The 24659-nt window shown below is 39.4% G+C and overlaps 2 protein-coding genes across 4 annotated transcripts; one reads left to right on the top strand and one right to left on the bottom strand.

The window, feature by feature from the left end:
• Window positions 1–5179: 5179 nt before the first annotated feature.
• LOC115677535 (light-inducible protein CPRF2) lies at window positions 5180–11274 on the top strand. 3 transcript variants are annotated; one of them, XM_056304099.1, is made up of 6 exons: window positions 5181–5647; window positions 5995–6085; window positions 7305–7476; window positions 8172–8247; window positions 8328–8453; window positions 10611–11274. In XM_056304099.1, exons 1-6 carry the CDS (start codon window positions 5228–5230, stop codon window positions 11004–11006), a joined length of 1281 nt encoding a protein of 426 aa, XP_056160074.1. In that variant the 5' UTR covers window positions 5181–5227; the 3' UTR covers window positions 11007–11274. The 3 variants fall into 3 exon arrangements, with proteins under 3 accessions (XP_056160075.1, XP_056160074.1, XP_030456580.2); XM_030600720.2 differs by having other exon boundaries at window positions 7269–7476; XM_056304100.1 differs by lacking the exon at window positions 8328–8453 and having other exon boundaries at window positions 5180–5647; window positions 7269–7476.
• Window positions 11275–12907: 1633 nt separating this feature from the next.
• LOC115677534 (uncharacterized) lies at window positions 12908–20782 on the bottom strand. The gene is made up of 17 exons (XM_030600719.2): window positions 20430–20782; window positions 18906–19008; window positions 17780–17849; window positions 17646–17684; window positions 17455–17572; window positions 17313–17370; window positions 16827–16891; window positions 16679–16685; window positions 16516–16576; window positions 16352–16411; window positions 16234–16253; window positions 16071–16136; window positions 15513–15680; window positions 14679–14936; window positions 14266–14478; window positions 13883–14154; window positions 12908–13427 (listed from the first exon to the last, which is right to left on the bottom strand). The coding sequence occupies exons 1-17, from the start codon at window positions 20516–20518 to the stop codon at window positions 13286–13288; spliced, it is 1809 nt and encodes a 602-aa protein (XP_030456579.1). The 5' UTR covers window positions 20519–20782; the 3' UTR covers window positions 12908–13285.
• Between the last annotated feature and the right edge of the window lie 3877 nt (window positions 20783–24659).

Genomic DNA, 24659 nt, shown 5'->3' with positions numbered 1-24659 from the left:
CTTAAATATTTTCATAGAAAACTTTTTAGACTTTCCAAACCTCATATATTACGACGTGTAAAGTGATGCAAACCTTTAGTTTGATTACATCTTGATTTAAATAAGATCGCATTCATGTTTTAGGAAATCAAATGATGAATTCTCTTCCGAAGGACTTAATTGAAAAAATCGCTATACCGAAAGGGCGCCATGGGGACCCCTTCAACGTGCATACCAAAATTGTAGCACCATAGGTTTTGATTTTTTGCACATAGTCCAGTCATCTTGTACGATGCACCATGACAGTTCATTGTCCCTAGAACTATTTTTGATTCTATGGTACAATCGATCTAGGTGGCGGCTCCATAATTTTCAAAATTCGAAAATCAATTTTTTTTTATTGCGACGAAACTGGAATTAGGGAAGATTCGGAGGACCTTGAGGCACTACATCCTTAGGCTCTATTTATTTCGCGAAAAATGAGTGATTTGAAAAATATTTTCCTAAAAATAATAACTTGTGCCACTTACATTAGGCTTGGTTTAGGATGAGGAATTGAACTTGTAAAGTTGTTGTCTCTAGTTTCAGAAAGAATAGTAGTTGGTTTAGGGAAGGAAGAAGGTAACAAAGTTGGGCATAAATGAATATATATCCTGCCAAAAGTAATTAAAATCATGTGTAGAAACTGTGAATCTAAACAAACTCCACAAGGTCTGTTGAGTTGGTGAGGGATTTTTGGTCTTGGAATTGAGATCAACTGTTTAAAATTCCAGCAATTACGTGCAAATTACTTTAAGTCTAGGCCACCTATATAAGCCAAATAGTCGGGCTTAAGTAGTTCTTGAGACTTGTAGGAGGGTTCATGAGCATTCAAGTAGTCGGTCGGGCCTTTACGTTGGTCCCCTTAATTGTAAAAAAAAAAACACTTAAAGAAAAAAAGATTACGAGGTTCGGTAAGTCGAGGATAAAAGGTGAGCATCAATTCTGATTTAACCTAAGCACCGGACAAAACCAGCTTCGTCAATTTGATTCAAAGCCGATTCCAAGAACCTAGAAACGATACTTCGTTTCCTCGTTCCAAAGCCGAAATTGCCGGTTTTTATCCTGGTTCAACAGGTTTCGAAGCTTCATGCTAATGAAAAAATATTTTGCGCTTACAAAAATTTTGAACCAAGGCTACCTTTCTTGTTCAAAAGTTGCAATTTTGTGTTGTACAATGAGATTTTAGGTTTGGGTTGAGAACCGACCACCCTCCTTAGAACCGACATCTCTAGCGGGTGATGTGGGGGCAAGAATAACCAGTTACATCCCAAAAATAGTATCCAAAACATGACAACCGCCCTCCAGCTAAGCCCGTGACAGTGCTTGGCCAAATTGAATAATGCATAATCCAAAGACAGAGGCATAGAGCATCTACTTTTCCAAAATTGAATAACCTCAAGTGGATTAATAAGCCGTACATCTCCAAATGAAAATCAACCGAAAATATTTACTCTTAATTGTCAATGGAAGTCAGAAACGTAAATAAACGAAACATCTAAGGCAGTATTAATCAATGGGTAGAATGATTATTTGACAAACTAAAAATTCGAGACAAATTTGGAGCAGAAAGTTTACCAAATGTCTTGTTAAATCGAGCCCGAGGTGAGCTGGTCTGAGTCCTCGCTACTCATGTTACGGACCAACACTTGAGATCGTGACCGTGTGGCACGTAGGCTCCAAATAACTCATTACCCCTTACTTGCGTCGCTTAAGCTCAACCTTCTCTAGTCACTCGCTTACTTGCTCATTTGCCCCACCCAGATCGTAGAAAGAGAAGTATTTGGGAGAGAATGTCTTGTATTACTCTTGTATTAGATGATACAAATTAGGGAGAACGAACTGCTATATATACATCAGCTCCTCAAATTACAATCATAGATCTCCTTACGATTTGATAGTGGAGATCCAAATATTTTCGAGTTTACTAAATACCCCTACTTAATACACGAATACTACCTATAATTTCTGTAATGCCCCTAAGAAATTCTAGATATACAAGAAAACCCTCAACTCCTAGAAACTTCAAGACACCTCGGATCATCTTGGCCACCTCCTAGGCTCGTTTGTACCTTGAAACTTCCGTCCTGCTACATTCTTCCCCACCCAATTAAGCGACGCTCTTAGTGCTGAAAAGTCTTCCTCTCGCCTGAACAGATCCTTCGGATCATCGGCTCCGTAGGAGATTGGCGGTTCTTCCATCTCCCATGCTGTTTCAGTCTCTCCCTTCTTGACTTCACGGTTGCACGCCTCGCACCACAACTCGCTCGAAAAGCAATTCCTTCCTTGGCTTGTTTATCTCCATGTTGCTCGACAAGTCCCCCACTTCCAGAAATAGAACATGGATCGGCACCCGATCATAAGTTGGCTTGGATGGCACCGGCTCCACCTTTGGCCCCTCCAAATGCCGTGGCCTTATCCTCAGCTTGGCCACGGGCTTCTTGTTTCACAGCCTCCCCTCCACGAGTTGCACCGTGACGATGGTCTTGGTTGCCGTCAACCCACCGATCGTCAACACTACACATTGACATATCCGATCGGCGATGACAAGAGACCGGGTCCTCATCTCGATCATGGCATCAACCTTGTTGAAGAATTCCATTCCCAAAACAAGACTGGAAATCATCATGTGGAGATACCTTTAGGGTTAATTATCCTTCCAATCAGCAATGCTTATCTCTATTTCCGAGCAATGCCAATAGCTAATAGCAACTTGAACCAATCTGTCGTGTCGTCAGCTCCACTTGAAGTTCGCCATTCATAAACAAGTCCGACGCGCTTGTGTCAATTGTTGCGCCTCGAATTATGCAAACGGGGGATCGCCGGCCTGTAGTACCCCTAATTCGTAGAACCTTCCTAAATCCTAGGTTTGAGTTGGCCACTAAATTAAGGATGTAAGGAGAGAGGAGTCATCGCCATCCGACTTATATAAGGTCTATTAGAAACCTAGAATGCCCAAGCAGTTGTAGAGAAGATAAACTACCTACGTGACATGTGCAAGGTGACTAGAGTCCCACGTCATTTCGCCACCACAAAGTTCTCGTTGAGCCTTAAATCGCATTTGTCGTGCATTTTCCTTAGGGGAGGAGAGGCTCGTGATTTACTGACCCCATTGGCATGTTCAGTACCACCGAAGCCCATGCTGACGGATTACAAAAGACAGTAAGTATATAACTTGACTACGAGAAATATAGAAATTGTTGTGTGCGGGCATGATTAGTTATTGCAAGAATCGACTCTAGTCAATTGTGCCCAACGTAAATATGAGGACAATGGCGGTACCTTATCATCCGAACCGCCATGTGGGATACCGCAACTAGGGGTGTCAATTTTACCCGGCCCGGCCCAGCCCGACCCCGAACCGACCTGATGAAGAGGTGGATAGAGATATGAAGGGAGCTCAACTAATTAATTGGGAGACGAAGGAATGGAAACTGGAAAGCATTGAGCACAATCTGTTGGAGGTGGAAAGGGAGCCAATTTCTAAAGTCCCTATTCATCCGGGAGCCTCAGTGTCGGTGTCAGACACGTGTTGAACGTTTTGGAGATCGACACTCGTCCGACACTCTTTATTTATTTATTTATTATTTATTTGTGGATTTGAATCAAATTAATTTGATTGAAATAATCATAAAAATGATAATTTATCATGTATATATAAAAATACAAATTTAACATACAACGTGTCCCAACGTGTAGGAATTCTCTATTTTTTGATAAATGACTTGTCGACGTGTCGTGTCGAGTGTCAATGTTGATTTCGGTGCTACTTAGGCTAAAGCTTCGAGTTCTAACAAAGTGGAAAGTAGGGCAAATTTCATGTCTAAACCTTGGCTGAACATGTCCCAGTCGACTTATGAGCAAAATTGCATTGGTCACGTATCATGTAGCCATCAACTCCTCTATTTGTGAGTCAAAACGATGTAGCAACTTTGTCATGCTCATTTATGAGGAGGGAAGAAAGTGTAAACTATATTTCCCTGAGAATTTTTTTAAAAAAAGAGAGACCCGGACCTATCCGACCCGAGTGTTTAGTTTCGGGTTGGGTTCGGGTTAGACAGAGCGGGCATCCATATGATTCGGGTTGGGTCGGGTAGTGTTGAAACTCGACCCGACCCATTAACACCCTAACTGCAACGGCGAAACCGAATCAATTGGGTATTCTTTTGGATGTAATATACGTGTAATCGTTGTTAGGGCGCTTGTACGTGTATTTTTTCATTTTAAAATTTGAAGATGCACTTAAACTTTGTTGGATGGATGCTTTTCATTAATCATCTATTGTTTAATTATTTTTAGGAAATACTATTATAATTGCAATTCTTGTATTTTTTATTGAATGCAACCTTTTTATTATTAGTTCAAACCGAATTATTTTTTCATATTATAAGTTCAACCTTTTCCATGATCTTTTTGAATTATTATTATTATTATTATTTTGAAATAAGTGCGCTAAAATTTCTAAAATTTATCGTGAAGGTGCAATTGAGTCCTAAAATTTTTAAAAAATACAATCAAGTCATAAAACTTATTGCAAAAGTGCAATTTTATCCTAAAACTTTCAAAAAGTGCAATCAAGTCCTAAAACTTATTAGCATTTTCTGCTTGTCAAGTTGGACGGAGTTGATGGAATAACTTGATCGCACCAATTTGATAAATTTTAGGACTTGATTGCATATTTTAAAAGTTTTAGTATTCAATTATACTTTCGTGATAAATTTTAGGACTTTATTGTGTATTTTAAAAAAAAATTAATATTCAATTGTACTTTTATAATAAATTTTAGAATTTTCGATGAACCTATATATTTATTTATTTGGTAGAATAGCAAAACGTGCGGTAATAGCACCGGTGACAACCGACGGGCGATGTCTTGGAAGTAACGCGGAACCAGGGGGGGGGGAAAAAAAGATCCCCCGTATTCGCCTTTACAGTGGACCCCACTTTCCTTAAAACACGACTTTCTCTCGTCCAATCAGAACCCTGCTGACTACTCATGCCCAACCCCGTCCGGACACGTCATCACCATCTCAGCACCGCTTTTACACGCGTCGATCTCCTACTGGGAGGAACGCTGGTTCCCCGAAGCACCCGAACTTTTTTCCCCTTACCTCACTCACGTGGGGCCCCCACCTTAAAAGAAACCCCGAAACGGAGGCCCAAAAGCCCACCGTAGAGAGACAGAGAGAGATCAATCATCGTGGCGAAGATGAATTCCGTGTTCCCCGTCGACGAAATCGGCGACTCCTACTGGCCGCCGCCGCCGCCGCATCGGGTGGCGCTGCCGCCGTCGGCGGTGGCCGATCCCGCGCCGGGGGCGATGGGGCGGAGCCAATCGGAGTGGGCGTTGGAGAGGTTCCTGGCCGAGGGGACGTGCTCCGGCGCGATCTCTCCTTCCTCTTCTTCGATCGCGCCGCCGAACCCGAAGCGGCTGTCGGAGGGCGGAGATCTCCACGACGTCGTCGAGATCAAGAAGCCGAACGACCAGCTCGCGCGGCTGAATCATCAGCCGCCGCAGCCGCCGCCGCAGCCGCAGCCGCAGCCGAAGGTGCCGGTCAATCCCGACGACGGCCACGCTTTCCTTAAGAGTCAGCTCGAGATTGAGTGTGCTGCCGTCGCTCGCTTCCGTGTATCGATTCTTCCTCCTCTGTCCCTGCTCATGTGTGATGATACGTGCATGCGCGTGCGTATGTGTGGTGTTTTCCTGCCGTTGTTGTCTGTTAATTTTAGTCCATCGATCGAATTGTGTACGTTTGTGGACGCAGTGCTTATGGTTTGACTCTGTAGTGAATTGTGTCTATCTGGATATATGCGCAAGGTTGTTTCAAGGTCTAGAGCTCAGCAATCATATCATTAATCATAAGGACTTAAGGAGTGGAAATAGGATTCGAACCCATTTGTCTGAACCTTTTGTGTCAACTGCTGTCGTTGTAGTTTTCTCTCTGTGATTGAAAAAACTGTATTGTGTGGTTACAGGAGTCAACTACGAAGCCAGGAGAACCTACTTCTTTTCCCAAGATGCCGTTACAGGCCTCGATTTCTACACAGTTGGACATCCAAGCTGATGGTATAGCTTGTTTCTTTTAGATATTTTCTTTCTGGGCTGTGTGCTCGTGTTATTTTGATCATCCTCTGCAAATTTGTTTGCTGAATATTAATTGTTCAATAGGTAATTTGTTCAAAGTAGGTCTTAAGGTCTTAGTAAGGTGCATATGATTGCTCTTTTATCTTCTAGAAAAAGTAAAATATCATCCTTTGCTTGCAAATTTGGCTCTCATGACATGTGTATTATATATCTCACATTGTTCTGTCTGTGGGTGTGTTAAAATCCTGGTTTCAAATAGAGTAAGTAGTTTATGTATGATCCGAAGGATTCACCTATGAAATCTAATTTGAAAGTTTAGCATATAATGTGCCAGCAAAAGCTGCAGATGAATGATGCATACTACATTTGACAAATTACAAGAAGCATTGGTTCCAGATTACAAACTGTGGTCTGATTGATGATTTATCTCCGAAATGTCTTGACAGTCAAGCAAAAGCTGCACTAGGTCCACTGTTTACAAGTAGTAGGCATGGATTACTAAGTGAATAGTTGCGACACACAGGAGATGCATCTTGCATGTTGGGACTTGTGTAGTTCTCTTAGATATGAGCATGTGATCAGATGCCTTGGTTGCTCCAAACTTGAAGTATGGCCGGAGGAGCATCTTCTTGCCAGCTATCTCAGACAGTGCGCTTGACAATTGCATTAGTAGTACATACATGTATTATGGTGATTGTCTTGGGTTGACTTTGTCTGTTATCTTGGTTGTGTTAGATCTGCTGATAAGAGAATGCGAAGTTTTCTTTGCTTAAGTTATTCCATTTAAATTTTATTGACTGAAAATTTTACTTGTAGGGTGAGGTTCCTGCTTAGTATATCCATTTGACGTCTTTACAAGGGATGATGCCTCTGTTTTTCTTTGAGTGTTGCTAGCTTCTATCTTCTGCTTAGGCAATTACTTTACAAATTCTTCATTTTCTCATAACAGCATGTTGCAATGGTTCACAATAAATTTGATTTTCATGTTACCAGATTAATACTGCCTAAATGTTTTTGCATTTACTGAGTCAACCAGATCTTTTGTATTCCCCAAGCCCTTACTTATAATTGTTAATTCATGTCCACTTCTGCTGTCAGAGGACTTGTTACTTAGATGATTTAGGTTATAATCCTCTAAAACATCTCACTTGTCTATCGCTTTGAGGTTCTGGTCATGGTGTGCCATTACCACAAGTTGCAGATAATGGATCGTTTGGCATTCCAGCCTTACCCTCCATACAAAGAGATTCAGGTGTGCAAGTTAAGCAAACAACAAGTGAGTCGTCAAGGGAGGATTCAGATGATGATGAACTTGAAGGCGACACAGGAACCACTGAAAACAAAGATCCTGCTGAGGTCAGACGTGCTAGAAGGTAGCAACATTTTGCCAGCTTTTGCACAATGGTGCATTACATCCTTTCGGTCGCAACATTTTGCCAGCTTTTTGCGCAACAGTGCATTACATCCTTTCATTATTTATTCCCTTCATATCCTCGTGCGAAATATCTTGGCAACTTATGAATCTGTTCATTCCCTATAACCAAATCTGTGCTGTAAAAATCAAAACTGTTTCAACTGGACACAGAACTTTGAGCAAAAATCTATATAACCAGAAGCTTGGCTTCTCATCTTCAAAGTTGCCATCTCACTTTTATTATCGGAGCTTTTCTAAGTTCAACTTGAGTAATATGACTCTGAGAGTGATTACATTCCACAGTTACATCTGCAACGTTTTCCCCCCAGGTCCAGAGCTGGTTTCTGTACCATCTATCCATTTCAGATATATTCCTATCTCAAAAGGAATTGTTGAATTAGAGTGAAACAAACATCCTCTTTTTTTTCAGTAATTTGCACTTCAATTTGTTGTCTGAAATTCTCTTCTGTGATGTGGGGTTCTTGGCCTGTGGTTGATTATGACTGCGTTATTGTTATTGTATCATTTATATATTTCAGAACGGGGTGGTGTTTGAAATCATGTTGTATCTTCACATCAGCGAAGTCACCATATAAAATTCTAGTGTTACAATCTAGTACCACTTTGTCAATTGATATATTAATGGTGGCTCAGGATGCAGTCAAATCGAGAGTCAGCTAGACGATCCAGAAGAAGAAAGCAGGAGCACATGAGTGAACTTGAAAACCAGGTATATACTTCACTTGTACTCTTGGTTGAAAAGCTCTTATAATTAGTGATTTTTGAACTGCACTTCTGGTAATGGTCTAGGTGGGCCAACTGAAGGTTGAGCACACTGCACTACTGAAGCGTCTCACTGACATGAACCAAAAGTATGATGTAGCATCAGTTGACAACAGAATTTTGAAAGCTGACATCGAGACATTACGAGCAAAGGTTTGGTTTCTTTTTTAAAATAATGGTTACATGTGGAAAACATTCTTGGGTCAATTCACGCGAGGCGCTTTAATTGATAACTCAAATGTTTTTTCTACAATGTAACCATGTTTGCACTTCTTAATTGAAAATCTCTTTCTCCCCCTTCATTACTTTTATGTGATATATGTGTGGCTGTTCCATGTGTTACCCATGTGCTTTATTGTGGAAAAGATATTAGCTTGTCATGGTTTTGGCCTTTTTCTTCGGACGTAGTCATAACTGACGTGATTTACCATTAGTTTCTCCTATCGTGTGATCAAGTAAGCTCCTTAGGTGAGTCCATCATTCCCTAGCATAAGATTTACTTATGCATTGCATCATTTTAATGATGAAGTTTCAGTTTTAAGTTTTAGCAATGACAAGATCTGGCCTCTATCTGAAAGACACATGATCTGACGTTTTCACATGTCAAGAAGAGTATACTCTTTGGCCAAATTTGAGGAATACATTGTTCAGGAAGTATACCAATTGATTACCTCTCATTGATGGGTGCTGTAACTTGTGTGAATCGATCGAGGGGGTGATTTTGAGAAGGTTTGTTTTCATAGAAAGAAGAGTAAGGAATGATATCTATCAGGGATGGATCCAGGAATACCATCTTTGGGGGCCAAATTTAAAAGATAATAAAGACTCAAAGATGCTGGCAATCTAAAAATTTGAGTATTATCTAATTGAACTTAACAAATATGACAAGGTATTTGGCCAAAAAAATATGGAATTCTGAAGGACCTCGGTAGTGTCCATATCCAGTCCCTTCTATTATTCTTTTAGTTTAGTAAAGAGTAATTTCAAGGATAGATTTTTTTAAGACTTAATTTTCCATATGAAGGGACAATTTCTTGCTTGATAAATAGTGATGGAACATAAGTTTCCTAGAGGTGTGTAAAAGTGCTAGCACCATCTTAATGTAATGGAGTGGATATATGGAAAGCGTAATGCTTGATAAGGCTTTTGGAAAGGAAGGAAACAGAGAGAGATTATCTTGGCCTTAAAATAGTTCGAGCAAGGTGTTTGCCTTGGAAAGAGCAGGGAAAGATTAGTTACAGAATCAGGCATAAAAGTATTCCAGTTTCATGATTCAACTAGACTTTCAAGATTGGGTAATTTCAATACATTTTACGCTGCCTCGATCTGGTAACTACATGAATGGGGTCTGGTCTACCTTCTCTGTTGTTTCTGTCTTTCCTTTACCATATTCTATCCCAAGACCTTGAGGCATAGGCAGAAATGTGCGATGATGGGTTTATCAACACTACTAAACCTATTTATTATGATATCTGTAGATGTTCTTGAGAGTTTGCTTCTGGTATCTCCCATGTTTCGAGACTCTAAAACCTCGTCTGTGGTGAGGGTATATCATCTATAATTAATGCTCTACTTGTATTGTTCGCTCGTGTCTAATGTAGCCTTGACATCTCTTATTTTCCCAAAATTGGATTGGAGTTCAAAGCTCCTGTAGTTGGAATTTACAATTCCAATACTATGTAACATACACTAAGCATGAGCAAATGTAAACAGTAATTGCATGAACAAAATTAAGAATCAAGTTGTCTTGATCATTGTGGTTTGCATTGCTCGTATTCTGAGCATGAGGACCCAATTTTGGGTGCTGCATGCTGCATGAAAATTAAAACTGTGAATAATTTAAAAGACAGCTAGTTTGCAACCAGTGCTCTCCATCAATTATAGGGCTTCAATTCCTTGCGCCAATAAATGGAAAGTATTGTTAATGAGTGCTTCGGAGGCACTTGTTAAGCATACTGAATGAGGAATAATTCACTTTTCAAAGTAGTGGTTACGCAGGCACGAGGCAATCAAAGCATTGGAAACTGCAAAGTTTCCTTAATTAGTTGATTAACAAGTGTCTCTGGGGCACTTGTTAACAAAATCGTTCTTTTAAAGTGAGTTAACTCTATTCCTGGCTGAACGGTTGAACCAGGGTTAGTCAACTGGACCAAAGCCCTAGCCATTTCCCCATTCCCACCAATAAATAAGGACCGGTGTGATAGAGCTTGAAAACACTAGACATCTTCTGAAATGTCTTGAAATTTTATGAATATGGGTTATTCTGCTTTTGAAAGACTTTCGTCTGCGCGACGATCTTTCTCTTTCCAGGTGAAAATGGCTGAAGAAACAGTCAAGCGGGTTACTGGAATTAATCCACTTGTCATTGCTATGTCGAACTTGCCTAGTTCAGACCCGTTTGTGAGCAGCCCAATGGATTCATTCACAACTGCTGCTACGCCGATGCAACCAAATGCCGACCACTTCTTTCATCATGCAGCTCCTAATATAACCTCTATCAATCCGCATCACCCAAGATTTGATGACAGTGGCTTCCCCAGGAACAACCCACTTCCAGTGCTCGCAAACATACAAGCCGATGCCGTTTCGAACAATGTGGCTCCGGTTTCGTCAATGCAGGGTGTTCATGGCGCCTCCGGGACTATTCCTGGTTGGAGCTCAAACATTCCTCCTCCACTGGCAAACACTAACACTAAAAAGAAGTAGACGCCCTGCCTGGCATCATTCCTTTGTTTGTCGATAGAATCTGTTGGAATATCTCTATCTCTACATGTACTTCTGCATGCATCTGGATTGTCAATGCATCTTTAGGGTGTGCAACTAAACTTAGTCCAGACAAGGAGTGGATCATCTGGTGTCGCACCATGTTATGTAGCCTATGCATTATAAAATAGAAGTGAAAGGAAAATGCGAAGCCTTTTGTTCTCGCAGAATCTTCTTGGAGTACGGTAATTGCAAAAGGATGTTCAGGGTATTGGAGTAACAGGTTAATTTATTTGGCTGCCTTTTCATTACTCTTAAGTGCAATCACTCGGTTTGGTTCGTGAAGGCTGGCCCCCCAACCATGACAAAATAAAGAGGTAACGATGGTCATTGACGTGTAGTTTTTCGTTCTAGTTTGTGTCTGGAGTTTAAATTTCCAGGGTTCCTCTTAAGATTGTTTGGTTTAGCTTTCGAGACCAGCTGTTCCTAAAGAAAGTTTTGTTCCCTGATCCTAGGCAAATTCTAGAGGTCAAGCTCGGTTTCGCTTTTGTTGATTCCTAATGATCCACTTATTCATATGCACGGATGGAACAAATGAAGAAAACTTCATTGCTCACTTTTGTTATTTTAAAATTTGAATAAAGTTGTTTCTGGTAGAATAAACTATTGAAATGCTACGACAAAGTATATGCAGGTCGTACCTAGAACATTGACCGAATCAGCTTCCGATTTTCACGAAAAACGGCCGAGAGCACTAGCGTCGCATTCTAAAAGTCTGTTTTGAAAGATCCAAGTTCTATACAAATCTTCACGGCAACTCGCATGAGTTCTCCCAAAGTTTGAATTCTCAGTACTATGCATCAACGGTGAACCCACTCTGTGAAGCGCTTTGCGTCTTTTATCCTGTCGGCTTTGCAAATCCCTAGTGCCATCGGCGAGGTTGCTTACCAATACAGAACTTCTCAACGATCCTCCATGGCTCAGCCAGATTTCCTCGGGTGGAACACGCTATATGCAGTAGTTCCAACGGCTCCAGATCGAAGTGAAAATGGATCGAACATTCCAAATTGAAGTGAAAAATGGATGGAACAACGAAATGTTTGAAGCCCTATCTAATAAAGGTTTTGACCTCCGGTCACGTAGCTAATATGACGTAGCAAGCCAAGCCATTAACCAAGTTTGTCGACCCGTGGGTCGATCCAGATGATGCAGGATGAAGGTCGAAAAATCATAAGGACGAGAAACAGGGGAAGCACTCCATCACCTGATGGATACGCTAACTCGGCAAAGTAGCAACTAGAAAGGGTGGGACACTGAAAATTTTGGGAAGAACGGCTTTAGCTCTAACTCCTTTTTGTTCCATCGCTAGAGATTATGCGTCGAAGAAATACACCGCTTTACCCTTAGTCACGTCGTCAAGAAAAATAATCAGATGAACAACAAAAAGTCTTCAGTATCTGTTGAATTCTTGTGTATCATCTCTTTATCAAGCAACTACAACACAGCATCATTCAGTAGAATCGACACATGATCTTCGTCACGTCATATGGTAAGTAGACTGTCAAAGCACCTTCCACAGGCGAGATGTAAGTCCCAAGTTGGAACTGCAGCTCTCATTCCATCTTAAAAAAGATATATTCCTACGGTAACATATCAAATGCACCACGACTTCCAGTCTTCATCTAAATTTGCTAATTAATTCCATTCCCCTGCTTTGTTCAAGAAGTGACTAGTCGATAAACGGTATCAGAGTTCGTGTTATAGGGTAAAAGGTGCGCAATGACTGTTAGGATATCTCTCAAAAGGACGATGGCAATGACTATAATGTACACAAGTACTAGGAACATCATGCAACGCGATAAGCCTTCCTTTTCGTTCCTATACAAAGTATGATGGAGAAATCAGGGCACAAAATGTTGGCTTGCACTGCCGTCATTTTTATAGGACAAATTTCTATCTGAACAACAACACTGCAGACTAACACAGAGAGAATTCAATTAATCAATTGGTAATATGAAATCCATTTTTCACTCAGTATGCTGCTACACTTACAATTGCTACAGCAGCTGCTCAGACCTTGCCGTTCCTTTTTTTTTGGCAGCCTTCTTTCGTCTCCCTGTTGAGTAATTCTTTGCTGTATGAGAGGTCCAGGGGGAGGAGGTGTCATGGGATTGAAAAAAGAATAATGAAAGCGGGCTTTGTATGTTAAAATGGAGAAGCTCGCCGAAGGGTCCTCTACAGGAATACAAAATGTGGAAGAGAGACTGTTTCTCGTCGTTTGTCTAATCTGTCCTCGGACGGGCTGAGCCGCCTTTCTGATTGCTATACAGAGGTAAGAGTGAACGTGAACCATGCTTCCTTCTCCCATAACACCGCCAATAAAGTATAAATATCGCACCCAATAGGATAATGGGAATCGCCCATCTGTTGGAAGGAAAAGAATCTCATGTTACGAGCATATTGCAAAATCACTGTGCAGGCTTACAATGTTTTTCATTGCCCTTATTTCCTTAAATCTTTAAAAAACCTTCACAACTGGTTCTTTGAGCTATCCAATAAACATAGAACAATAAAAGAACTATGGCAATACAATTTTCGGCATACCAGATTAAACAGAGCATGAAAGACATGAAGAGATAACATGTTTGACAAAGAAAAGAAACCCATGCCATTCCAGTGAAATGCAAAAGCATAAGTAAATACATGAATCGTGCATGACGATTTTGTAGAACAGATACTGCACCTAGTACCAAAAAGGATCAAACTCAAAAGGAAGTCACGAGAAGAACAAAACACCCCATCAAAAGTATAACAGAGAACGAAAGGTAACCCTTAAAAAAGAGGTTGAATAAACAAAAATAAGAAAAAAGATCAGTTACCTGTCCAAATCGAGAATGGGGTTGTAAACGAGAGTTTCCCAGGTAGCCACTATAAAGTGCCAGGCTGGGTTGTAATAAAGGGTCTCTGCTGACCAAAACATTCTGGTGTATGTCTCCAAGAAGATGAACATTATCCATGCTCCTATTTCAATCAAAATAAATTTGATAATGAACCGGCCAACCACTACCATCACCAGAGAGAAAGCGACCAGCCAATTGAAGAGTCTGTGGTTGTATTCCTTAATAAATAGAGTCCGTGACTTCCCTAACATCTGCACTCAAATAGACAGCACACAGGAAAAAAGCTCAACTTTAGACGTGCTTTGTGAAAAAGAAAAGAAAAAACAAGCGCTAAAGAAACAAAGGAGAATATTTCAGTTGACCTTCATCATGCGTTGCTCATAATTTGTTTTGGAGGGTCCAACGCATTCATGTTCAAAACTTTGGTTGCATTTTAGGAAACCGGCATTGAACTTTGCCATGGAAGGAAGTCTGAGAACCTGAAGCTGATCCATCTTGTCCTCACATCTTGTATAAAGTGACTCACAAAGCTTTGAGGACCGATACTCGTTAACCAAAATGATATTTTTGTAAACCTGGAAAAAAAATATTGAGTTTCTTGCATTAATCTGTAAAAAGTACAGATATAACCAAAAAAATATATTCACATTTAAGCATGATAATCAATATATATACTCAGCATACCACAGAAGAATAGAGAGCATCTGCAAACTACACGTGATTAGATAGCAAAATTCTTAATACTTCAAACCCAGAAACCTTAGAGCCAAACTACCTTGTCCATTTCTTCTTCTAGTTGCATTGCTGACTTCTTAGCATGATGGCGGCCAAAATGTTGATCATCAAAAGCTTTCATAGATAGAACCCTAGACCTTTCATGGGCCTCTTGCAAAGATTTCTCAGAGAGAGGTAAACCCACTTTTGCCATCATATCACTATATAGCTTTAAACACTGCTCAAGGATTTTCTTATTGAAAACCTCCACCAGAGAGCCTGTTGATGGAATTTCCCCTTTATTTAACGCTTCGAGTATCTGAAACAAAAGAGGAAATACTTATAGAACAAAAATACATATATCTCATCTTTAAATGCCTCGGCAACAATAAAATCTACATGCCAATTTATCTACTATTTTTTGTCCCTTCCTCGATCAGAAGGAGACCATTCTCTATTGCAAATAATTGTAATTGAATGCGTGGGGATAAGGATTCTCTTGATTTTAGCTAGTACATTAGGAAATCCGCTGCTTGATTATTTTATTTCAGAACAAATAGGCTTGCCTTGGAGATTACCATCAAGGTGACATTACACATGCAAGGTCCAAGTAATGAATTAAACTCCTTTTCATAAACATACATGGACAGTTAAAAAATATTTGCAAAATTTTCAACTAGGTGGTGAAACGACTCCATTTCAATAGCTCTTTTCGAATATAAACAGTTCACTTGAAATAAACTTGCTTTCTGGAAACCCAAAGACATGGGAAGTATTCAATCAAGTATGCTAATCAAAGTCTCGCATCAATACTCCAGATAAAGGAATAAAAACATATCAAGCATTTGATTTAAGGTGATGCTACAATTAAAACAGGCAATCCATGGGAAGTTACCTGCTCTAAGAAAGCAACAAACTCCTTTCCATTCAGTGTTTTGCCTTGCACAATCTTTGGACGTATGACACTCGCAACAAGCTCTTTCAATTGCTCCCTTTTCTTAACATATGTGGGATCAAGCTCATCATCTTTCATGTCACAAAGCTTTGTCCGTTGCAGATGTGGCTGTTTAAAGGCTCATTTTAGCAAGGACTTGCACCATAAAAGTAACACGGTATAATGCTCATGACAATTTTTACACCTTATAAAGAAAAAGAACCAACCTATGCAGAGGAAACCCTATAAATGGTAATAGACATGTTCTTTATTCCCTCATGCACTCACAGAAATTCAAGTTCTATGTAACGAAGAAAGATGATCTTGGATCATACCAACAGAATTGAAATGAGACAAACATCCATTCCTTGTGCATAACAACATGATGCTACTATGAAAAGAGGCCTCTTACATTGTCACCATATATGTTGACAACTCAAACAATGAAGGCTTCAACTCGGATGCAAGGGAAAAAAGAAGAAGAAGCAGAGATTGGAGACAAAGAAAAGGGAAACATACTTGAGGCAAGCTGAAGGCTGTGCTATTATCACCCATGATAGCCAGTGAGTCCCGAATCTGATTAATCTATAAGATTGATAAAAAGATTGAAAGATTCATTCCAACAACCAAATCTTGAAGCTAAATGATGGGGGGTGAAAAGCAATCTAGCAGAGAGAATTACTTGATCAATATTCTTGTCTCCTGCAATTGAAAAATGCATAATCATTAGATATTTGTCATTACATAAAGTAGAGAAAGAAATCCAACATTTTCTTAATCAGGTAGGTAATGATACTAACCATCAGTATTAGGAACTCGTCTAAGAGCTTCGTGCACCATTTCTTGTACGGATTTCCCTTCTGCAGGACAACAACAATGTCAATCATGATAGAAGTGCACATGAGGGAGTCTCATTTACTAAACCAGAAAAACTTCAATACAAGAACTGGACACTTTAACTTACGCAAGAAATCACGTTGGATAAGCCACAATAGCTTCGCAGGTTCAAAAGCAACATCTTGACCCTAGAAGGCAAGCCAACCATGAGAAGAAGTTTATGAAAAATAATACTGCACAGAATTTGTCTGAAAAAACTGGTCACAAAATAAGAGTGGTGAATGAGTTACCTTAACTCTTTCAGCAATGTCAATTTGGTGAATCCATCAATAAACAAGTCAGTAATGGTAGATAGGTAAGCTATGATGACACATACAAGGGCCAATACTTTAAGATGTAGTCAGAGAAAAACCATTGACAGCAAAATGAAGCTCATACCTCCCATAAAACTCTTCAGCAAGCTCAACAGCAAATGAAAGCCGAGATATATCAGCTTCACGTATCTAAAAGGGGAAAAGAACATTTTGATATAGCAGAAAATAAAACTTCCCAGACATATCATTTTTGGTTATTCAGCAAAAGCAAGAACGCTAGATTTCCCCATCAAATAAATAAATTTCAGAGAGTTGTAGAACAAAAAGCATCCCTCAAGATGCAAAATAATCCTAAGAATCATGACACCAAAAGTAAACAACATTCTTTCAATCTCTGCATACCATAGGAACTTCCAAGTAAAAGCATGTTAAGATTAAACTTTTCCTTGATGTGTAAGAGTTGACAGTCTATCACTCTATCTCAAATACCATAATTGGCAATTAATTAAAAAGCATAATCAGTCTTCAAATTCTTGTCCATAAGAAAAAAATTCCTAAATGATTTCATATCTGATGACAGTCAATAAATAATGAAATTAGAGTGGCTAACCGTTTCAGGGAGGTTATAAATAAGCACGGAACTCATAACAGTTGCGAGAGCGAAAATCCTACATGAGAAGAGATTGGATTACACAGAGTTTACTAATAATCAAAAAGTCCAGCCCAGCTTTTTATCATGGGGCAGACACTACCTGTCATCATATACATTCGACTTGCCAACACTTTCAAATCCTTCCGTGTCAAGGTAAAAGACTGATGTTTTTACTCCATCAATATCAAGTTCAATAGGGAGTCCCCAAACCCATATTCCTGTAACATGAAACCAACAAGTGAGTAAATGGTAATTGGCAAGAGAGGGAAAAACAATATTACTTCCAATTACCCTTAGTTTTTGTGTCACGCATGTGTCCAACACCAAATCCTGCACAAAATCCAATGCTAACACTTTTATGTCAAGGAAGGTGCAAAAGGATCCAACTAAAAGAAGTTCCATGAGCAAAAAAGTAGATATGTCACCCTCATAACATGAAAGGGAGAGTAGCTGATTAAGTAGAAAAGATTTTCCAGAACGGTAAGGACCAATTACCTGAAAAGACAACATGAAATGAAATCAGAATGGGGAAAGTTGGAGCAATCAAATGTTTCTCTAGGATAGACACTTTCCATAGACTAGTAACCGCAAAGAATAAGCTGGAGGCATACAAAATTATGCAGATGGACCAAAAGTCACCTCTAATGACCAATCTGCACATATTGAGAAAAGATAGGGACCACATTGCCATAAGATAGAATCTTATCCAGAGGTAGATGTTAATTCCATAATCTTACAACATAAAGGGACTATCTATTGAGCCATCAAAACAAAACGACTTCCAATATGGTGCACTTGCTTTCTAATTTATATTGGCTTTCGGAAGTTCTTCAACCATTCTTCTACTTTGCATCGACAAGCAATGTCTCATCTATAACTGAACACCTGGTTTCATAGGAAAAGAGAACCTCTACAAGCTTCAACACCGTTGGATACCAAATAGGATGTTTTTTCTAATGCTATCTTAACTGTGATAACTCTTTTCAGAAGAAAAACTTTCTCTGAATGAGCATCTACCAAATTGACAACTCACTGCGGAATCTCCACTCTGTTTCCCTCTTAGAAAACCTTTCACCAAAATTGAACACTGCAATCTTTCTTGTTCTTTGTTTCTGTTGCTAGATTATGAATAATTGTGACTAATCGCTCTTTCTGCTTTCTCTCAATCAACCTTGTCTGTTCTTATCAGCGGACTTCTTCAATCCCTTCAAAAGCACTGCTAACATTTCGCTGATTGAATTTACCGCTTGAAGTACCAGTTGAAATATTCATTCCGTAAACCCTCCTGCTTGCAAATCTCCTCAAGAGTAGGCAAGTGGGGTGCATGGATTCAGGGAAAGCTGCTTATGGTATTAGGTAGTCAAATCATCCAACAGTTTAGAAAACAATCAATTTTAAGAGCCTTTACATACTCAAAGTAAAGCAGAGCCATGAATCATTTATGTAAACATGTTAGTTTCACTGAAAGAAAGGCCTAGCGTGACTATGCATTCAGGTCTCTATGGAGTTTTGATAGCAAAATTTAATAATAAATGTGTCATGGAGACTTACAGCGACAGCAGCAATAGGGTTCTTTATCCTCTTGATAATCTCCAAGCCTTCCCTTGCAAGACGCAGTTTTGTATGACCAGGATCAGGTTCCACAACAGGAAACCTGCAATGACAGATCCATTAGATGATATAAGAGGGGGATGACTCAGAGTACAACATATGAATCTGGAAGAGAGAGAAGGGTTGTTGCAGCACTTCCGCAAGAGTATATAAAGGGTAATATTAGCTCAAGAGGCCGAAGTACTGCTTCAACTGATCAATATGAACGACGACCGGCTCTACAACTTTCAATGCCATATCTTCCACAACTTAGCTGCGCACCATCCGCACCCTCATAGGTAATGATAACTTACAACCTGACTAGCTGCACGATGATAACTTAACCTTTACCGTTGAGCAATGCCAATCTCACGCATCTTTTTAGTCCATTATATGATTTATATCCAGCACAGTAATATCAACTAAAGGTCCTTTAACCTCCTCATCTATTTCCTTAGAGCTCTCTCATACTCGTTGCTCCTAGTCAGCATCAAGTCGCATCCCCTTGTCGGAGAGTTCGTGGTATCGAACGCCAAAACCACCATGAAAATCATCTCATTTGAAGCAAGTACCTCCAGTTGCCAAAGAGCAAAAGTGAAAGCTATGATCAGCTCAAATTTTCTCTTGGCACCCTTTATGTCAATCGCAGGCCAATGTCAGGTCGGCCCTTTCTTATCTTATTTTAGCCTCCAATACATTCTTCTTTCATCTGTAGCTTATGACAATAGCATACAAACTAATTCACAACCTACTTTTAACTATTCAATAAAATCAACCGCCCTAGCACAGTGGGATAATCTAAGTCCAAAGATCAAGTAAAATTCTCCCTAGTCACTGATTCAATCCTGAGCCAAACTGACAGCTCTTGGTCCCATATCTCAATCAAACTGCCCAATGCAGCTCATCCCAAATCGTAATGCGGACGACACAAGTGCAAAAGTCAAATAAAACCAATCACCCACAAACTCAGCAAAGCCCATTCAAGGTCAAGCTGCAAACCACCAAGATCACATACAAACCAATTCACAACCTTCTTTTAACTATTCAATAAAACCAACAGCCCTAGCACAGTGGGATAATCTAAGTCCAAAGATCAAGTAAAATTCTCCCTAGTCACTGATTCAATCCTGAGCCAAACTGATAGCTCTTGGTCCCATATCTCAATCAAACTGCCCAATGCAGCTCATCCCAAATCGCAATGTGGACGTCACAAGTGTAAAAATCAAATAAACCAAATCACCCACGAACTCAGCAAAGCTCATTCAAGCTCAAGCTGCGAACCACCCAAGATCACACAACATAAGCAAATCTAGCGACAAGAGTTTCCAGTTCACGCATGCAGCTCCCGGCATTTTACAATACATCCAAGAACCACAAACAGAGAATCGCCGCCCTCATCCAAGAATCAGCTCCAGCTCCATCTCCGAAAACAAAAACCACCCATCAAACCGAACCGAGCACTCGACCAATCAGAAAGCTACTTACGCTTGGTGAAAGCCGTCGATCGAAGACGACCCAGAAGCCAAGAAGCCGAGCCAGATCCAAAGCACCGCGACCCAAGTCAAAAGCTCCATTTTTAATGACAATTTCGATGCAACGAGACCGAGAAGCCGAAGAGGGTATCGTCACGGGCGATCGGGGGAGACCATGGCGAGGAGGTTACGGCGGAGGAGGAGGAGGAGGAGGAGAGCGCGAGGGGGGAAAGATCAATGCGTGATGGCGAAACGGGGCGAGGAAAGAGACGGATCTTGAAGAGCCATGGGGATTGGTGTACGTTAGGAATCGGGACGGACGGACATGGCCCGAGTTTTGAACCGGCAAGACAGGAAGGGGGAGGAATAGAGACACGAAGCGGGGTTTTCTGAGTGAGGAAGTAATGGGATCGCTGCCCTAACACACTCCGTGTCTCGTACGTAATCTCACAAAAGTCACGGAGTGTAATAAAAATCGCAGTAGTTATGTACTGGGTTAATATTACGAAAAATTCAAACTAATACAATTATGATAAATTTGTCTTGATATAATTTTTTGATCATCCAAAATTTTAAATTGATACACTTTTGATAATTTTTGCCTCCATCAATTTTCGTTAAATTTTACCATCAAATTGTTGAGTTGGATAATACGTAATAGTTGATTGGTGTACCGATTTAGGATTTTTCAGGTGCACCAGTTTGTGATTTTTCGTGGTATTAATTTAATTCAATAGAGGGTAAATTTGTTACAAGTGTACCGGTTTGGAGTTTTTAGGTGTCAAAAAATTAGTTTATGGTAAATTTATCACAGGTGTACCAATTTGGGATTTTTGGTGGTCAGAAAATTAGTTTGGGGTAAATTTGTCACAAGTGTATTAATTTGAGATTTTTTTGTGGTATTAACTCAATAAAAATCGAAGTCTTTAAGGATTTGAGGCCCCTTTTTTGTTGGCCAAAAATTCCTTGAAAAGAAAAACTATTTTGATTAAATCAAAGTTTTGATTTCGAATCGATTTTATGGGTCAATTCTCGATTCATGTCTTATAGGCGAATCCATTGATTCACCACCGAATCTTTTGATCTGCTACATAGCTGTTGATTTAATTGAGTCATAATTCTTTTTGTTTTAGGGTTAATACCATAAAAAACCCTAAACTGGTACAATAGCGACAAATTTAGCCTAAAGTAACTTTTTGACCATAAAAAACCTCAAACTGGTACATTTATGATAAATTTACCTCTGTTAGTTTCCATTAAATTGTGTTAATGCCACGAAAAATTCCAAACCTTTATACATATGACAAACGGAGGGTAAAACCCAAAACTGATACACTTGTCGACTGTCACGTGTCATTCAACTCAACAATTTGACGGTAAAATTTAATTGAAACTAATGGAAGTAAATTTGTCACATATGTACCGGTTTAGAGTTTTTGACGGTCAAAAAATTAGTTTGAGCTAAATTTGTCACATATGTACCCGTTTATAGTTTTTCGTAGTATTAACCCGATATTTTACCGGTCAACCAACGTTTTTTTCAACTTTATTTTGTGGTGTATATTGTATTGGTTGTCGTTGCACAATCATATAAAGGAATGTTTGTAAAGTACAAACCCATAATAAATACTATGGAATATATACTTTCCACTAACGTGTAAATGACACTTCAAAAAAATAATATGTTGCAATTTCTCGTGTTATGTTTAACGTGTATTGGAAATGATCCTTGCCTTTAATCAAGAATGTTACTCAAAACGTATATGTCTATAAAAAAAAATTAATTATAGGTATTTTAACGAGTCTTATGATTAAACTGATTTCTTGATTCACAATTAATTATGGTATTATAAAAAATTTCTTTATTTTCGCGATTTTCGTTAGACATGAATTTCAAGAAAAATTGGGATGGAAAAAGAAAAAAGCTCCAGAGTTTTGTTTATCGAAATATAAGTGGGTTCATATTATTCACTCTTAATTAAATAACATAATTTCAGAAAAAAAAACTCGAAAACTTCATTTTTTTTCCAAACTGAAAACAAATTTTCAAACCAAATAGGCTCTTAGTCTTCATGCTAGTGATTTGAAATATTCTCATTCTCTTCGCCCCCGCGAGCCTGTCATCATGTTGTGTTCAAATGTAGATAATACAAAATGGGGAGACTAAAGACACATTTGAAGTTCAACTACTCTTGCGACGACCTATTCCTACAAGATGTGCTGACGATTCTTTCGAGGAAAAAGTTCACTTTTAAGTCTCTAAGCTTGTGCAATTTTTTTAAATTTCAATCTAAGTTTTGAGTTGATCAATTCCTTGAACTAGTACAACTTTACTCATCGGGTTCTTTCAAATCCTTACCCAATTAATTAAAAGTGGTGCTTCTATTGAAGTCAAGAAGAGACAAAATTGGAAAACTTAATGGCAGTGTTCTATTGAGAAATACAGGTTTGCTGCACAAATTACAGTTGCAAAAAAGGACGCGGCAACTTTTATGAGGTGTTTGGGAGAAAAGTGCATTAGAAGTTTCAAATTTTCCGGTACAATGCTTAGTTTAATGCTACAATTTTTCAAGTGCTCATTAAAATTTTTCAACTTTCAAATATCATTCATTTAAACTAGATCAGTCACTTGCTCGTTGGAAAAGCTGATGTGGCATTACTTAAAAAGTCATGTAGTAGTGACTTTATCATTAAAATAATGACATATCACCATTTTCAATGAAACAAGTCGCCGGAGTAACTTGAATGAATGATATTTGTAAGTTAATGGCCTTAAATGAGAGATCAAAAAATTGTGGAACTAAATCGAGTACTGTACAAAAGATTTGGAATTTCTAGCAAACTTTTGCCAATGTTTGGCAAATTCCTAACAGCTGGAGCACCCTCAAGGCTTGCAACATTTTCTTAGGAAGCTACCTCAATCAATTGTTAGGGAGTTTTCTCAACAAACTTTTCGGTATCACAGCTTTAAAACATGTATTATCAAACATACAAATTGTATTACTTTGCAATATAGTCATAACTAGAGGTGATAGTGGGGTTGACTTGCTCGGCCAGCCCAAGGCCACCAAGCCCTAAAGGTAAATGGGTGGGTTTGGACACTGTTCTTACATGAGAAAGCCCGACCCCCACCTCTCGAAGAGTTCGACTCGGTACGGCTAAAAAATTCCTATACAAATTTTATGTAATGGACGGGCTTGGGCAACACCTTATGCCCGACTCTTAGGTTCAAGCATGTCCAATGGTCACCTCTAGTTACAATGTAACATAACTTCAGGTAACCCATAGCTGAACCAAACAAACGATAAGCCCTAAGATATGATTGTAAGCTTTATCTTCAAGGTTTTTTAGTTTTCTTACATTTGTTGATTGTCCAATATGCATAAAATCCTTCTACATTAGACTCTTGCCAGATCCAAAGGACGTACAGTTAACCTTGACCACCTCTAATTATAATGCAACACGGTTATAGTTAACCCATAGCTAAACCAAACATATGGGAATATCTGATTGTAAGGTTCACCTTCTCAATATTTTAGTCTGATGAATTTGTTGATTGTCTATGTTGACACCTATAATTAATTAGGTTGTCGACAACACAAATAAATGGAAATAAACTTGTAAAAGACGTCAAGGGATGACGTAGCCCATAGAAGATTGCTCACGCAAGCAAACAACTGGCAAGCACTGGAATATCCCGGCAGGAAATTTAAGAATTTGAAATTGGAAAGCTTGAACCGTAGAGGAAACAAGCGCCACTTGAGTTATAGTACCGAAAGTTGTCGATGAAAATTGCCATATGAAACCCAAGTCATCGAAGCTGTCGACGAGAAAAGGAGAAAAAACACGTGTCAAGATGGAAAGAGCTCGATGATGGTTATTACCTCGGAGAGGACAAGTGTCAAGATGGAAGGAACTCGATGATGGTTATTGCCTCGGGGAGGATAGGTAAGACAGAAAGAGCTCAATGACGGTCATTACCTCGGGGAGGACAGGTGTCAAGACGGAAAGAGCTCGATGACTGTTATTACCTCGGGAAGGACATGTGTCAAGACGAAAAGAGCTTGACGATAGTTATTGCCTCAAAAAGGACATGTGTCAAGATAGAAAGAGCTCGACAATGGTTATTACCTCGGGAAGAACAGGCGTCAGAACGAAAAGATAAGGCTTATTGAACATGGTGAAGATGAGATCAACGATGGTTATTAAGCATGGTCTTAGAAGGCGGTTATCAGGCTTATAT

The sequence above is a fragment of the Syzygium oleosum genome, unplaced genomic scaffold (genome assembly GCF_021117445.2).
Source record: "Syzygium oleosum isolate NSW1041296 unplaced genomic scaffold, Sole_v2.1 Sole_v2.30, whole genome shotgun sequence".
NCBI classification, from domain to species: Eukaryota; Viridiplantae; Streptophyta; class Magnoliopsida; order Myrtales; family Myrtaceae; genus Syzygium; species Syzygium oleosum.
Note: the sequence above shows the minus strand (reverse complement) of the source record. Positions and strands in the feature narration are given on the sequence as shown.